General features: G+C 41.8%; 1 protein-coding gene and 1 pseudogene across 1 annotated transcript; one reads left to right on the top strand and one right to left on the bottom strand.

Annotated features, from left to right (window-relative positions):
• Positions 1-6,049: 6,049 nt before the first annotated feature.
• LOC147426331 (uncharacterized) lies at positions 6,050-8,528 on the top strand (annotated as a pseudogene).
• Positions 8,529-9,020: 492 nt separating this feature from the next.
• LOC147426332 (uncharacterized) lies at positions 9,021-9,467 on the bottom strand. The gene is made up of 2 exons (XM_086498200.1): positions 9,422-9,467; positions 9,021-9,334 (listed from the first exon to the last, which is right to left on the bottom strand). The coding sequence occupies exons 1-2, from the start codon at positions 9,465-9,467 to the stop codon at positions 9,021-9,023; spliced, it is 360 nt and encodes a 119-aa protein (XP_086354326.1).
• Positions 9,468-15,656: the final 6,189 nt, after the last annotated feature.

Below are 15,656 nucleotides of genomic sequence, written 5' to 3' on the forward strand. Positions count from 1 at the left end.
CGTTGTCACTCCTAGAGGTATGTTTGCTACCTCTCATAAACAAAAAAAGGCATCAACTCATGATGTTCAAATCCTTTGGGAGCATGCACGACAGAAGAAGCCTGAAGGTCATGCTTGGTCAATTCGAGTAGGTGTTCTTGGGCACAATCAAACAATTATTGGACCTCTTATTTCTTTATGACGTTGATGATAAAGGTCCCAAAAATGAGGGAAGCGTTTTCAAAGTGGTATGTTATCTTGTTGATGTCATAAAAAATATCTTGCACCATATCTTATATTGTCTTCTAGAAGGGAAAGAAAAACTTATGAATGACAAAGAGAAGAAAAACACTTTCAAACTTGCTTCATAATTTTAGTTTTTAGTTTTGTTTATGAAGCTTTGTTGCAAAAGTAGATATAATATTGTTAGTTAACTTTTAAAATATTTAGACGTAAAATTTGGGGTTTGTAAATTATTAGCGTGTGTTTTATTTGCATTTTTCATCACAATAGTGAAATCACAAAGTTTATGTTTTATTGATTGGTCAAAAATTGATGTGATTATGGAAATGTAATTTTTTTGAGTTAAACATGTGATTGTAAATTTGTCAATTCTCCATTGTTTTCAAGATCCTTCATTGTTAAATGAAGCGTGACGTAGAAATTTTAAGATTTTTAAGCCATAATTTTTTAAAAAAAAAACTTGCGAGATTAAATGCTCAATTTTTTTGGGCTATTTTTGGGTTTTTTTATGGCAATCAAACCTACACCTCATGCCCTGTTGTAATATATATGACCGAGTGCTCCCCTCTATTAGAGGGGTTTTGGCATGTCTATTTGCATGAAATGGGCTCCCCAAACAGGCAGTCTATTGCATGCAAATAGGAATGCCAAAACTTCTCTAATAGAGGGGCCGGTTTGGCATGAGTTTGGCCCCTCTATTAGAGGGGTTTTTTCATGTCTATTTGCATGCAATCAGCTGCCCATTTAGTATATTTAGGTTGTATTTGATTTATTTTTTCTCTCTTGTTCAGCTATGACATGGCCGGGCAAGACGATGACTTCTTTCGGTCTTTTAGGACAATCGTGGGTTCCTCTTTTGGGGGCTTCGGTCCCTATGACCACTCCCCTCCTTGTCCTCCTCCTCATTTGGTCCCTATGGCTCCCCAGATAGCCTCATTCTTGCGCATGCAAGAAGAGTATGAGCAAGCATTGCAAGGGATCTTCTCTTGATATACGCCACATCAACTGTCCTAGTATGGGATTTCCCCCTCACCTCGTCCATGCCCTTGCAGGCCCCCACTACCTTTCCTTCACCCTTTCCCTCGGCACCCCCCACTACATTTCCTTCACCCTATCCCTCGGTCCCCGCTACTATATTTCCTTTTCCATTTCCCTCATCACCCTCTTCTACGATTTCCTTGCATCAACCCTCCCTGCTTCAACCATCAAGCCATCCTACCCCTTGTGGTCATTGATCTTCTTTAGGGCAGAGTGAGAGACGTAGTTCGCGTGGCTCTGGGGGCCGACAAGAGTCCACTGACAGCCAACAAAGACGAGGATCAAAGGGAGGCTCTTGTTTTGACGCTTGCTTTGGAGGAGGTGGGGGAGGATCGTCCACTGACTTGCCAAATCTAGGGTACAGTTCTGATGTGGATGTTCTAGATGCCGATGATGATGGACTATATTATAGGTGTCATTGAGATGGCACCCCTAACCTTAGCACAAACAATGGAAAGCGCTTCCACAATCGCTTGAAGAGCTTGTTGCACTCAATCTACCATAATTGCTTCATCAGTTGGGAGCAACAAGATCCTCAATTCTTGCAGTATAATGTTGATACAATGCGGCTACAGTTTCCTAATCCCCAAGGCAGTTTTTTACCATGCAGTGGATGGAAGGTTTTATCAAGACCTTCCTTTGTAATAAACGGTCCACCATTGGCAAGGCCGCTAAACAACAACTCAAACACCCCAATCTTCAAAAAAGGGGTGCCAATATGCATGATGCAGAGTGGGAGTTTTCTCTCCAAGAGAGGGACAGTGGAGTTGACCATACTCATCAAAGGCAAGCAAGGGCCGGACGAAAAGCTCATAGTTGGGGTTATGGCAGAAAGGACGTCTGGAAGCACAAAGTGGTAAGTAACATTTTTAATTTTTATTTGAGCCATAATCTTGATATAAACTAATATAAATAATGCTTAATATGCTGACAAACATCATAGGACATCGAGTGTCAAGGGAGGTGGTGAAGTATCGGGAACTCAATGACAAATACAGTACCTACATGTGGATGCTCCATCAAGGCCACATCAATCAAGCACAGTTCGACGCTCTCATCAACACCTTGACCACTACGCAAGTACAAGTCAACCTAACTAGTTTATTATTTTTTGTTTACTTATTTAAATGTCTACTAATTATGTGGTTTGCTTTGTTATTTGTGTAGACTTGAAGAGGTGGCGCTAACGAGGGTGAGGAGGACGAGGGCGGTCAGTGTGATGAGGACAACGATGATGGCCAGGTAACGATGAGGGTTACTAACTTACTAACACAATCCCGTCACATTTTGAACGCCCGGCCAAGAGCCCTTGTACAACATAATCCCATCACATTTTAAATGCCTGACCAAGAGCCCTTGTAAATATTTCACTTTTATTTTGGATGCCCGGCCAAAAGGCTTTGTATACATTATATGAACTCGATAGAAAAAATTTTGTCAATAAATTGCTTTTAAGTTTCTTGTGTTTCAAAAATTTTATGATATTGTTAAATCTTAAATAATATAAACGTGATATTTATGTTAAATAAATATATCCAAGGATCTTTGGATGATGCAAAGTCTTCACATATGGAGACTTGAATCATCCGAGATCCTTGGATAATTTTTTTTAATAAATTTAGTAGAGGATATAAGCGCGGCCATATTTGTGAGTTAAACACGGCAATGCCTGTGGAAATTCTTGAACTAATACATGTGCTGATAACCTCAAACATTGCCGCGAGCTGACAACCGTGCTACCATTTGTGGTGATACACGTGTGTCAACGTTTGTTGATGCGCGGCTATTCCAGAGGCATTCAACCCCCTTTCTTATAGTTTTAGGATCCATCTTCATTCATACAAAAAAGTAAATGAAGGTCAAATATTGGTGAAATATCCTGGGGAGAGAGAGAGAGAGAGAGAGAGAGAGAGAGAGAGAGAGAGAGAGAGAGAGAGAGAGAGATCAAAAGACATATATATGTAAAACACATAGCACAATTATGGAGACCCCCTATCATATCACTATATAAGGCCTCAAAATGTAATATTCAAAGAAGACGCCATTGAAATTCAAGAGCAAATTGGTAGACCGAAGAAAAAAAATATAGGTTTACAAATATTATAAATGAGATGGGTGAACTTATACATATCCACAAAGCTACTGCATAATTAAAATCTTGCAAGGGTGAATAGGTCGTCACACACTACATTCAATTTCATAATAAGGTCAATTGCAACACTTCCTTGTAGACAATGTTAGAAGTGTATGTCCTCTGGTGTCCCCCTTTCCTAACACTTGTGGGGTGACCAACACCAACCACAACCTTGATGGAAAAAGACGATCTCACGCGAGACATTGTCACATACAATTGACCATGGTGGGTGAAACAGGTGTGTGGAGATACAATCCAAGCACTCCCAATGTTTGTCCTTGCACCTTGTTGATCGTCATCCCAAAAGCACATCTTAGGGGAAATCGTCAATGTTTCAACTCAAAAGGGAGGCCTTCTCTAGCTCCCATGAGAAAATCAATCCTTGGGATGAACACTGCATTTCCAGCATGTGACCCTGTAATGATTTCTACTTCAATCACTTTGCTATGGAATTGGTTATAAATCAAGCATGTCCCATTACAAAGACCACTTCTTGGATCTAAATTGTGGAGCAACATAGCTGGAGCATTTTGTTTCAAATGCAGAACATGCGGTGGAAAACCTCCTCCAAGATCTAAACTATTTAAGAACTCAGTTGTGAATAAAATGCGATCACAATCTGATTCACACACTAAGTCTGCACTGACATATTCCTTATAAGTACCAAGAAATTTTTGCAATACCAAATTTTTTATAGCATCCACCTCCTTGTTGCGAGGTGCCAAAATTGCCCTATCCTTGAAAAAGGTTGCATGGCAAGAGAGTGGTTCAAGGTCTCCATATATGCAATCAATAAGTGCTTGCAAACTATTTTGTGGTAGCATCATGCAGGCTGACATTAGGAAAAATTTGAACTCATTTTTGGGCCTTTTAAGAGTGCCACATCATCAAAGTTGTACAAAAGAAAGCAACCTGGTAGACCCCTCTAAATATTGCTTAGAACCCCATGATATGACCTGTCATTGGAAAGTTCTTGAAAAATGGATTCTAAAGAGCCAAGGTCCGAAAAGTTTGGATGAATTCTATGAAAGTTATGCCATTTTTTTTTCAATCAGCCAGGTTTTGTGTGTAGCATGTATGATCAAAAAGGGTTTGAAAGATGTTTCCATTGTCAAAAAAGATAAGTATAAACGCTAATTATGGCTGAAAATCAACCCACCCAATGGTCAAGTCATGTTTGTGGTTGGTTGCTACATTCCTCACTATGAATCCAACTTTTTTGCTCGCTTTTGATATGGATAGAGATCAGCCCTTTGTTGAACACGAGGAAGACATTGCTCATTACAAGGACCAAGGTGAAGTCATTGTCTTTGGAGACATGAATGCTCGCACAAATAGGTTACAACACGGCACACAACAAGTTGATATGCCGCATGTCTCAAGAAGAATGCATGACTCATACATGTATAATCAAAGTTCTAATAATGCAAAAGAACTGGATCACTATGGAAGGTCACTTCTACATATGTGCAACAGTACCGAAATGCTCATTGAAAATGGTGTATCTTTATGGCAATGCACCAATGACTTTACATGTAGAAAGCACAATGGTGATAGTGTGATCGACTATTTGTTGTTTTCAGAAGCCACTCTAGAATGCATACAAAGATTTACACTTGGTGAATGGAATCCGGAATTGGATCATAGGATGCTATGTATTGACCTCAAGGGCTCAGTCTAAATAACGAACTCTGAAGTCCAATTCGCAACCACGCAAGCACAGTACACACGGGCATCTTGGGCTCCAGCGTGGCAACAAAATCTGCCAACTGCAGGCTACATCGCGTCAACCTTTTCAGTTGCAGAGCCGGCGCCTTCGTTGGCTTTTTCTTGTAGTCGCAGCACTGGGGCCAAGGCAGAGGGCATTGGCCAATGGCAAGAGGAGAGAGAGAGTTCCGATTCACCAATCACGACTCACCTAGTCATTGCCTGCACAAATTGTGTGACTCCTCAAATGGGTCCACCTCGCCAGGCTCCTTCGTTGGCTATTTCTGCTGCCAACGCTATGTTATTAATTGTAATAAGTCCTCCAGGTCTCCGACTTGGCTCTATCCATCTCTCTCTCTCTCTTTCTCTCTCAAAATATATGTTATACATTGACACACACACACACACACACATGAAACACATTCACACACATACACACTCAGCCTCTCTCACTTTGGGTGGTTCATGGGATCACCATCACACAAAGAGATGGTGATGGTGATGGTGGTCACAATTCTCTGTCTCTCTCTCTCTCTCTCTCTCTCTCTCTCTCTCTCTCTCTCTCTCTCTCCCTGCCTCTCTGCATCCTTACTATGACTTCGTTCATGTGAATTGCAAGTGTTAATTCCCTCCCTTGCAACATCTCAATTCAAGATGAACCTACAAATTCCTAACCCCGCCATCTTCTATTCTTCATCACTACAATGGTTGCATATATACAATGAGAAATCCAAGTATCTAATAATGCGTGAAGCTCGAATTCCGTGGTCTTGAGTGAATGACTTTGTAGCCGGCGAGGCAAAGTCTGAGAATTTTCCTACGTCTTTCAAGATTAGCAGGCACCATAGGCGAACATCAGAACAACTTAAATGCATCACTATCGACACGTGGATTGAGCGAAAAGTGTAAGTGTATCTCCAACTACATTCAACCTCTAATCACATTGTTATGTTGGGTAATTGCAATGCAATTAGGAATTTTGTGTTCTTCATACCAAGTTTTGGTGTGCATTTGGACCAAAGACATCATCTACATCATCTCTTGCAGAAGAATAGAGGGAGATGGTGCACCATTTGAAGATGGTAATGAAGCATCCCCACAAGGCCCATCAAGCGGAAAAAAGAAGAGGCGTCCACCTCTTAATAAAGGCATGCTTTTACGAGGTTGTCAATGTCACTTCCAAGTTAAGCGATTGGCAAAGGAGCCCGATGTGGGCATCATTTCGTACATCCACCCTTATCACACGAATAGGGATGATGAGGTGTGCCATGGTTCTTCTCATGATGGCAATTCTTCAAAGTTCTCTCCTTGGATATCTATGCACAAGAAAGTTTGGGTTGCGAACATGCTGTTTCGTGGATTCTCACCTCAACAAGTTATGGAAAAGCACATTCAAGCATTTCACACTCAAACGACGAAGGATCCTGTGTACTCCATGGTTAGGGACGATTTTTTGAGCATAAAAGATGTCCTGAATATCGGCCAAAAGCTCTCCATTGATGAATATCAATGGCACGACAATGATGCTGAGAGTGTCAGGAGATGGTGCATGGAGAACAAGGAGAATATTTTTGTATACCAACATCAGGATGAAAAGAACTCCTTGGACTTTGTGTTGGGAATAAAAACTCCATGGCAAAGAGATATGTGTTTCAAACACGGCAATGCAAATCTCCTTGCAATGGATGCAACCTTCGGCACCAATAAATACAAGGTAGAATTTCGTGTCTCTTGCATTATGTGGTTTTCCTCTCTTCAATCGGGTGGTTTTTTTCATTAAGGAAATATATAAAGCATGCCTTACATGTTTATTGCAGTTCAATCTTTACACTATCCTTGTGTTTGATAGCCATCGTAATGGTGTCCCCATTGCATGGGTCCTAACATCATCAGCCACCTTTGAAAGCACTCGAACCTGGTTGAGCTTCTTTAGGAACTCCATGCTTGACTACCACAAGTCTTGGGAGCCTGGAGCATTTATGGTTGATGATGCAGAGCAAGAGATTGCTTCTCTAAGGTATAGACCTTCCAAAACTTTATGGTTTACATCTAATATCTAGGTTGAGGCATGCACTTACAAAAGTCAGTGGGGTTTGTCAAGAAGAGTTGTTTTCCATCAACCAATTCTACTTTGTTTGTGGCATGTCAAGCAATGTTGGCTAAAACATCTTATTAGAAAGGTCAAGGATTGGCCAAAAAGAGCATAGATGTTTAGGGATTTGGGGGCAATCATGAATATGCACGGTGCATGTACAAGGGAGGAGGTCACCAAGGAGGAGGCAAAGTTGATGCTCGAGTCCTTCTACAACAAATATAGCCAAGAAATTGAGTTCATCATGTACCTAAAGACCTATTGGGAGCCGAAGATAGGTGAGACAATGTCATCACAAATATCTCATGTATCCCTATCCTTATGCCAATTTCTCTTACCCTTTTTTTCCCTTGTGGCACAAAAATGTGGGTGCGGGCAACACACAATTTTCCTCATGCTGGACAAGATACGAATGGTGCCATCGAGGCATATGATGGCCAATTAAAGTCTAAGTTCCTTGGTGCCACAAAAAGGCTCGTGGCTTGGCGTGTAGATTGGCTCTTGCACAAGCTCACCACTAGTTGCTTGCCCCACTATTGGTTCATTCAACAATTGAAGGATAATGGATTCAGGCGCAACAATTCCATAGAGGTGGTTGTTGAGAACTCCTACCAGCGGGCACTTCAAATTCCTGATGGGAATGTCACCTTCGTGGATTCCTCCAAGGGGGTGGCTTTGGTGGAAAGTGTTTCATCCCCCGGCCAAGGGTACACTGTATTCAACGCCGATTATGAATGGGCATGTTGCACTTGTAAGTGGGCTAAGCAAGGGAATATATGCAAGCATCAAATTAAGGTCATGCTAATGAGAGGAGATACCCAAGCCTCACTTGTGAAGCAATGCATGGACATGTATGAATCATGGAAAATAGGCAGGCAACCAAGAGGAAGAATGGAGGCCCACACAAAATCATTCTCTAGTGGGAAGTCTCCTCCTACTAGCATGGGTTTACCCATTCAGGAAGTGGAGCATGAACATGTTGATTCTGCGACATCAAAGGTGAGCATTCAACCACTCTGGCAAATCTTTGATGAATTGTTAGTGATAGTGGGAGGAGACAAAGCACTCATTAAGGAAGCATGTGATGGACTAAGACGCACATTGGCCCATGTGAACTTGATGAAGGCACAACATGACATGGCAGCTTTTTCCACTATGGAGGATGGCTCTGGCGATACCCTAAAGAGTGAAAAGCCATTCATTAAAAAAAGATCTTCTAAAAGAAAGAAAGAGAGCGGTGTGCATCCCTTTACCAAGCCCAAGAAACATCAGAGAGTGTCCATGCAAGCTAAATTGGATAAGAAAGCCAGAACCGCAACTCCAGATGTGTTGTAACATTACATTGTATCATTCTTGTGGTAATGCTTAATATATGACTTTTGCTCATGCAAGCTATTTGGGGGGAGAGAGAGAGAGAGAGAGAGAGAGAGAGAGAGAGAGAGAGAGAGAGAGAGAGAGAGAGAGAGAGAGAGAGAGAGAGAGACTTAAGTGTGGGTGTGGGCGACTTTTGCTCATGCAAGCTATGTGATTGTGTGTGTGTGTGTGTGTGTGTGTGTGTGTGTGTGTGTGTGTGTGTGTGTGAGAGAGAGAGAGAGAGAGAGAGAGAGAGAGTCACATAGTCAAATAATAAACCAAAACACCATGAATTAACAAAGGAAACAATTGTCTTTTGCCCATGGCAAATAAAAGGAGTCCCACATAGCTTTAATGCAAAGCAACGTTAAACTCCACATGTATTCAATCTTGTAGATCGTTGGGTAGCAACAAGATCGTTGGGTAGCAACAAGATCATTCTTTGACACTTTTTTACGAGGCCTTTTACCCTTGCTAGGGCCCGCCACGACATGGTCGACAATGATAGGACCTTCGTAAAAAAGATCTTGTAGATCGTTGGGTAGCAACAAGATCATTCTTTGACACTTTTTTACGAGGCCTTTTACCCTTGCTAGGGCCCGCCACGACATGGTCGACAATGATAGGACCTTCGTCCTCAGCATCAATGGAGTTGTCCACCACTTGAGCTACTTGTACAATGTTTTCTTCCAATGCGTTCATGTCGGTCGCTACCTCGTGAAGCACATCTTCAGGAATGTGAGCCCCCCCTTCATGTCTTTGTACATGAGGAGGGGTGACCAAATCAACTGCAACCACCAATCATAATGATTAAAGAAATGTGTAAAGCACAACGTACATACAAGAAGATGCTTGAGTAAGATTCTTCATGTTACCTTCATCGAGTGGTTGTTCTTCTCTCTTCCCTTTCTTGCACTTCATGTAACCGGCTATGAAGACATGGGCTAGCTTGGAGTTGTGTGGAAGGGATGGGTTGAAAGATCGCATATTTGAACATGTTTATGCTTATGTATATTAGACCTGCAATTTCTTAAACGTAGATTGGCATATACATACACATGCATAAATATACACATGCGCATACCCATCCATACATTACGAACATGCATATTTGAATAAACCATTGCATTGCATTAAAAAATGCGTGCACGGGCATAGACATACACATGCATATACATACACATACATCGACCCATGCATACATTACGAACATGCATATTTGAATAAACCTACACAAGCATGTGCAAGGTTGTTCTTGCATGGGTATGCACGATGATTTATGGCATATTTAAACATGTTTATGCTTGTGTATATTAGACCTAAAATTGCTTAAACGTACATGGGCATATACATGCACATGCATAAACATACATGTGCATAGACCCATGCATACATTACGAACGTGCATATGAGACTAAACCTACACATGCATGTACAAGGTTGTTCTTGCATGGGTATGTGCGTTGATTATGCGTATTAAGACATGTTTATGCTTGTGTATATTAGACCTAAAAGTGCTTAAACGTACATGGGCATAAACATACACATGCATAAACCCATGCATACAGTACGAACGTGCATATTTGAATAAACCTACACATGCATGTGCAAGGTTGTTCTTGCATGGGTATGCGCGTTGATTATGCGTATTAAGACATGTTTATGCTTGTGTATATTAGAACTAAAATTGCTTAAACTTACATGGGCATAAACATCCACGTGCATAGACCCATGCATATAGTACGAACGTGCATATTTGAATAAACCTACACATGCATGTGCAAGGTTGTTCTTGCATGGGTATGCGCGTTGATTATGCGTATTAAGACATGTTTATGCTTGTGTATATTAGACCTAAAATTGCTTAAACATACATGGGCATAAACATACACATGCATAAACATCCACGTGCATAGACCCATGCATATAGTACGAACGTGCATATTTGAATAAACCTACACATGCATGTGCAAGGTTGTTCTTGCATGGGTATATGCGTTGATTATGCGTATTAAGACATGTTTATGCTTGTGTATATTAGACCTAAAATTGCTTAAACGTACATGGGCATAAGCATACACATGCATAAACATCCACGTGCATAGACCCATGCATACAATATGAACGTGCATATTTGAATAAATCTACACATGCATGTGCAAGGTTGTCCTTGCATGGGTATGCGCGTTGATTATGCGTATTAAGACAATGTCCATGATTGTGTATATTGGACCTAAAAGTGCTTGAACGTACCGCTAGCTAGGTACAAACACATGCATAAACAAGGTACAAAGTTTATGCATGTGTATGCTTGTGCATATGTATGTTTAAGCACGAGTATGGGTGTACATACGTGGGTGTTGTTGCATATGCACAACCCTAAACCTTTTGCAAAGATGGTGACACAAAGTAAAGCTTAGACCTAATGCATAATCTTAGTGTTGTCTTTACTCAAACATTGTATTTGATTCGCCAAATTCAAATTGTTTCGTCTCACATTGTGCAATCTTGCCGGATGAAGACGTTATGAGATGATTTCATTTCATCCCTTTGCACAACTTTTCCTTTTGGATAGCGTTAACAGATCATTTCTTTCACACACAAGCCACTTAGACCTTTGAAGACATTAACAAATCATTTAATTTCAACTCTCTATCTCTCATACAATTCTGCCTTTTGAAAACGTTAACATATCATTTCATTTCATCACACAAGCCACTTTGACCTTTGAAGACGTTACCAAATCAATTCATTTCAACTCTCAAAAGAAACACACACACACTTTGAAACTTGAAGACGTTAACAAATCATTTCATTTAAACTCACAAAAAACACACACACACACACACATTGTATCTCATTCAACAGTTTGTAATTTTTTGAACTAATTGTTTACATTGTACTCACTCTCTCTCTCTCTCTCTCTCTCTCTCTCTCTCTCACACACACACACACACACACTCACACACACACACACACGGGCAAACACACATTGACACACACACGCACATCATCTTGCACACAAACCATTTCCTCCCTCAATTGATTTACTCTCATACCTCATTGGTCTCCCTTCGAACGTAAAACTTGCCCAACCGACGAGCTCTTGCAATAGCATCATTTGCGTCGATGCGTGACATCGTCGCTCTTCTCATGTTGCAAGAGCCGGGACACACACTTGCCCGTGGTGCCTTGGGTCGGAGTGCGCGGATTGTCGATGGAGTCACACATTATTGCAAGCTAGAGGAACTCGGTGAGGGACGGCTTGAGCTCTCCGGCTTTACGTAGCTCGCCATGACGGTACCGCTGATAAGAGGGAGCTTAGAGAGAGAGAGAGAGAGAGAGAGAGGACTCTCAACGCCGCACAGGAACGTCAACATAGTCTGAGAACGAGAGAGAAAGAGAGAGGGAGGGAGCGAAGGAAGCTGGCTTGAATGCCTTGCCAGGAAAAGGCTTGAATGCCTCGGCTGGAATCTGCGCTGGACCCGCCACCTTTTGCTTTTTCCACAAGTGGCGTTTTTTTGTTGACTGGGCTGCCAAGGGGCTAGCGTGGCTGCCAACTGGACATAGAGTCCGTTTTGGTAAAAGACCCGAGCATGTAGCCTCCAATCATGATGTGAATAATTTGTACCTACATCTAGACTTCAACGAGCACTTATATATGCTGATATGGTGGACCAAATGTTAAGCATGATAGAGCATCCAGAGAGCCCAACATTAGAATGCAAGTGGAAAGTTTTCAAAGAAGTAATTTGCTCTTGTGCGAGGGAATGCTTTTCGGTGAAACACATGTCTTGCAAAAGATCTAAGAAAGGTAGCACCAAGAAGAAATGGTTCGACATGGAATGTAGTCAAGCCCAAAAACACTTGCTAAGGTTGGATGCAAGCAAAGATAAGGAATTTTACTTGGAACATTCACACACATACAAAGCACTTGTTCAAAAAAAGAGGAGAATATGGGAAGTCCAAAAATAACTTCTTTTAGCGCAAGAGAAAGCACATGCATGTGGCAAGTTTTGGCAAAATCTAAAAGGCAAGCGTGTTGAGAGCTTTGGTGACTTGATTCTTGAGGATATGTATACGCACTCCAAGAACCTCTATGAGCAACCAAATGTTGATAAGATGGAGTGTTGTAGCTCCCTTCCATTTATGCCTTCCTTCTTTACCATTGAGGATGTATGTTGCACGCTTGAGAAACTTGCTACCCGCAAGGCAGGGGACCTTCACGGTGTCAAGGCTGAAATGATTAAATGGACAAGCAAGAAAACACGATATTGGATATGCGATATGTTTAACCTTGCACTTCAACATGGCATGCCTCATGATTGGAGTGAAAATTGGATCAAACCTTTGCACAAAGGAGGAGATGTAAACAATGTGAGCAACTATTGCACTATAATGGTTGGTTCTTTGATGGCAAAGTTATTTGGATGTATCATGGACATGGAGATAAGTGAATGGGCTGAAAAGAACGACAAACGTGTGCTAGGCCAAGCAGTTTTTTGAAAGCATCATAACACTATTGATTACCTTGTCACTCTTCGAGTTCTTATGGAAGCGTCTCGATTGAAAGGAAAAAAGTTGTATTGTAGCTTTGTGGATTTCAAGAAAGCTTTTGACATAGTACCACGAAGAAATCTTTGGAGACGTATGCAAAGCCTTCAAGTGCCGAGAGAATTTATGCATGCAGTCTTTTGCATCTACCAAAAAGTGATATGTCAACTACTACGTATGGGAGATGGAATTTCAGAATTTTATGCAAGTACCATTGGTGTCAAACAAGGATGCCCACTTTCCCCAACCCTCTTTGGGCTACTCATCGATGAATTGGAATGCATGGTTCTTGATTTTGTGCAACAACAAGGCATAGAAGAGGTTAAGATCGAAAATGCGGTGATCATGCTTTTGCTTTATGCCGATCATGTAGTGCTCTTGGCACATACCTTAGAAGATGCACAAAAGCTTATGAGTGTTTTGGAACACTTTTGCCTACATAGCGGGCTGATCGCGAATGGATCCAAAACCAAAGTTATTCTTGTAAAGACCCTCAATGATGAAAATCCATGCATTGTATACAACAATGAGGAACTTGAAGTGGTAGATAGCTTCAAGTACCTTGGCCTTGAGGTTCCATCCAATCATAGATAGAAGGATTGCGCAATGCGTTGCTTGGAAGCCGAAAAGAGGGCTTATTATGCATTTGAGAACATGTGCAATGCTGGAGAGATCAAGTGTTGAGCTCTCAAAAAGTATCTCTTTGACACATTGGTGACACCGGTGCTTCTTTATGGAGTGGAGGTGTGGGGTGGTAGCATCAAGAAGTCTACTTGGAAAGAGTTTGACAATGTCCAAAAGCGTTTTCTCACCAACTTTCTTCAAGTCAAGACACAAACACCCTACATGCTCTTACTTCTTGAGTGTGGATCTCTTCCCATTGAGATCTGGGCATGCAAAGGGTTGTGGAGTACATGCTTAAGACACAACATAGCCCTTTGTATCGACTTCCTAAAATCCCATATGAAGCAAGTCAAAAGGTCCAAAAGACATGCAAGAGCAAAATACTAAGTTTGGGGTGGATGCTTGACATCAAGAAATGGTTTGGAAGATGGGATGCATGTCACTTGGTCAAGGATGCGTCGATCGACTCCCAAGTTAATGAGGCCTTCTTACAACACCAATGTATCACGGCTTGGGAGAAATCCGAAGGTTCCCGCTTTAGCCATTACACCACACACATTGCCCCAAACTACAAATCTCTCTTCTTCTCTGAGGGTGGTAAACAAACCTTGAGCCCATCCCATTGAGTGCGATCCGCACCATTGCCTCCATTCGTCTTAGCTCCCATTCTGTACGCTACAAGATAGGACGTTGGGGCACTGGCGAAGGGTCTCATCGACTTTGCACCTTATGCCCTCGTCAAGTGCGAGAAAGTGAGTACCACACACTACTTGAGTGCTCAGCTTTTGACCACATTAGGTCCTCTTTTCCCCATATATTCAGTTATGATCTCTCCCTACATACCTTCCTCTCCCAACCACGATGTGGACTCTCTATTGTGACACTCGTTTCAGCCATTTTTGAGCATCAAGAGTCACTTATGACCTCCACTCACACCATGTGACATGTTCATTTCGTACCATAGGTCATATTTGACCTCCAAGGACGATAATAGAACTATTTATCTATCTTTCTCTCCGGTTTGGTCTCATATGTCATTTTGACCTTTTGAAGACGCTAATATATCATTTTGTTTCGTTTCATCTCTCTCTCTCTCTCTCTCTCTCTCTCTCTCTCTCTCTCTCTCTTTCTCTATGTATTTTCCTATTTCACCACCTCTCCCTTCCTATATTTTCTCTCTCTAAATATTTTTCCTCCTCCTCCTCCTCCTCCTCCTCTCTCTCTCTCTCTCTCCCTCTCAATCTCTCTCTATCCCTATCAATCTCGGATCCCCTACTTCTCTCTCTATCCCTCTTTCTCTTCATCTCTCTCTCTCTCTCTCTCTCTCTCTCTCTCTCTCTCTCTCTCTCTCTCTCTCTCTCTCTCTCTCTCTCTCTCTCTCTCTCTCTCTCCCTATCCCTTTTTTTCTCTCTACCTCTCTCTTTTTTTCTTTTCCTCTCTCTCCCTCTCTCTCTCTCTCTCTCTCTCTCTCTCTCTCTCTCTCTCTCTCTCTCTCTCTTGTCTCCCCTCGTATATCTTCCCTCTCTAAATATTTCCCTCCTCCTCTCTCCCCTACTTTTCTTTCTATCCCTCTTTCTCTTCATCTCTCTCTCTCTCTCTCTCTCTCTCTCTCTCTCTCTCTCTCTCTCTCTCTCTCTCTCTCTCTCTCTCCCCCTCTTTTTCTCTCTACCTATATCGGGATTTCTTTTCCTCTCTCTCTCTCCCCCTCTCGTCTCGTCTTCTATATCTTCTCTCTCTATATATTTCCCTCCTCCTCTCTCCCTATCCCTATCAATCTCCGATCCCCTACTTCTCTCTCCGGTTTGGTCTCATAGGTCATTTTGACCTTTTAAAGACGTTAATATTGTTACCATATACATGTGGTAGTGATATGTGTGAACACACTAGGAGCGTCGGGGCATTTTTTCCCTCTTTAGGAGGTTTCCCTCCCCA

Source organism: Adiantum capillus-veneris, chromosome 24 (genome assembly GCF_014529385.1).
Source record: "Adiantum capillus-veneris isolate H3 chromosome 24, ASM1452938v2, whole genome shotgun sequence".
NCBI lineage: Eukaryota > Viridiplantae > Streptophyta > Polypodiopsida > Polypodiales > Pteridaceae > Adiantum > Adiantum capillus-veneris.

Bases quoted from the DNA above. Each gene is read 5' to 3' on its own strand.
- LOC147426332 (XM_086498200.1), bottom strand. From the start codon at position 9,467: ATGAAGTGCAAGAAAGGGAAGAGAGAAGAACAACCACTCGATGAAG. The intron at 9,335-9,421 runs GTAACATGAAGA...TGGTGGTTGCAG, and splicing joins AGAACAACCACTCGATGAAG to TTGATTTGGTCACCCCTCCT.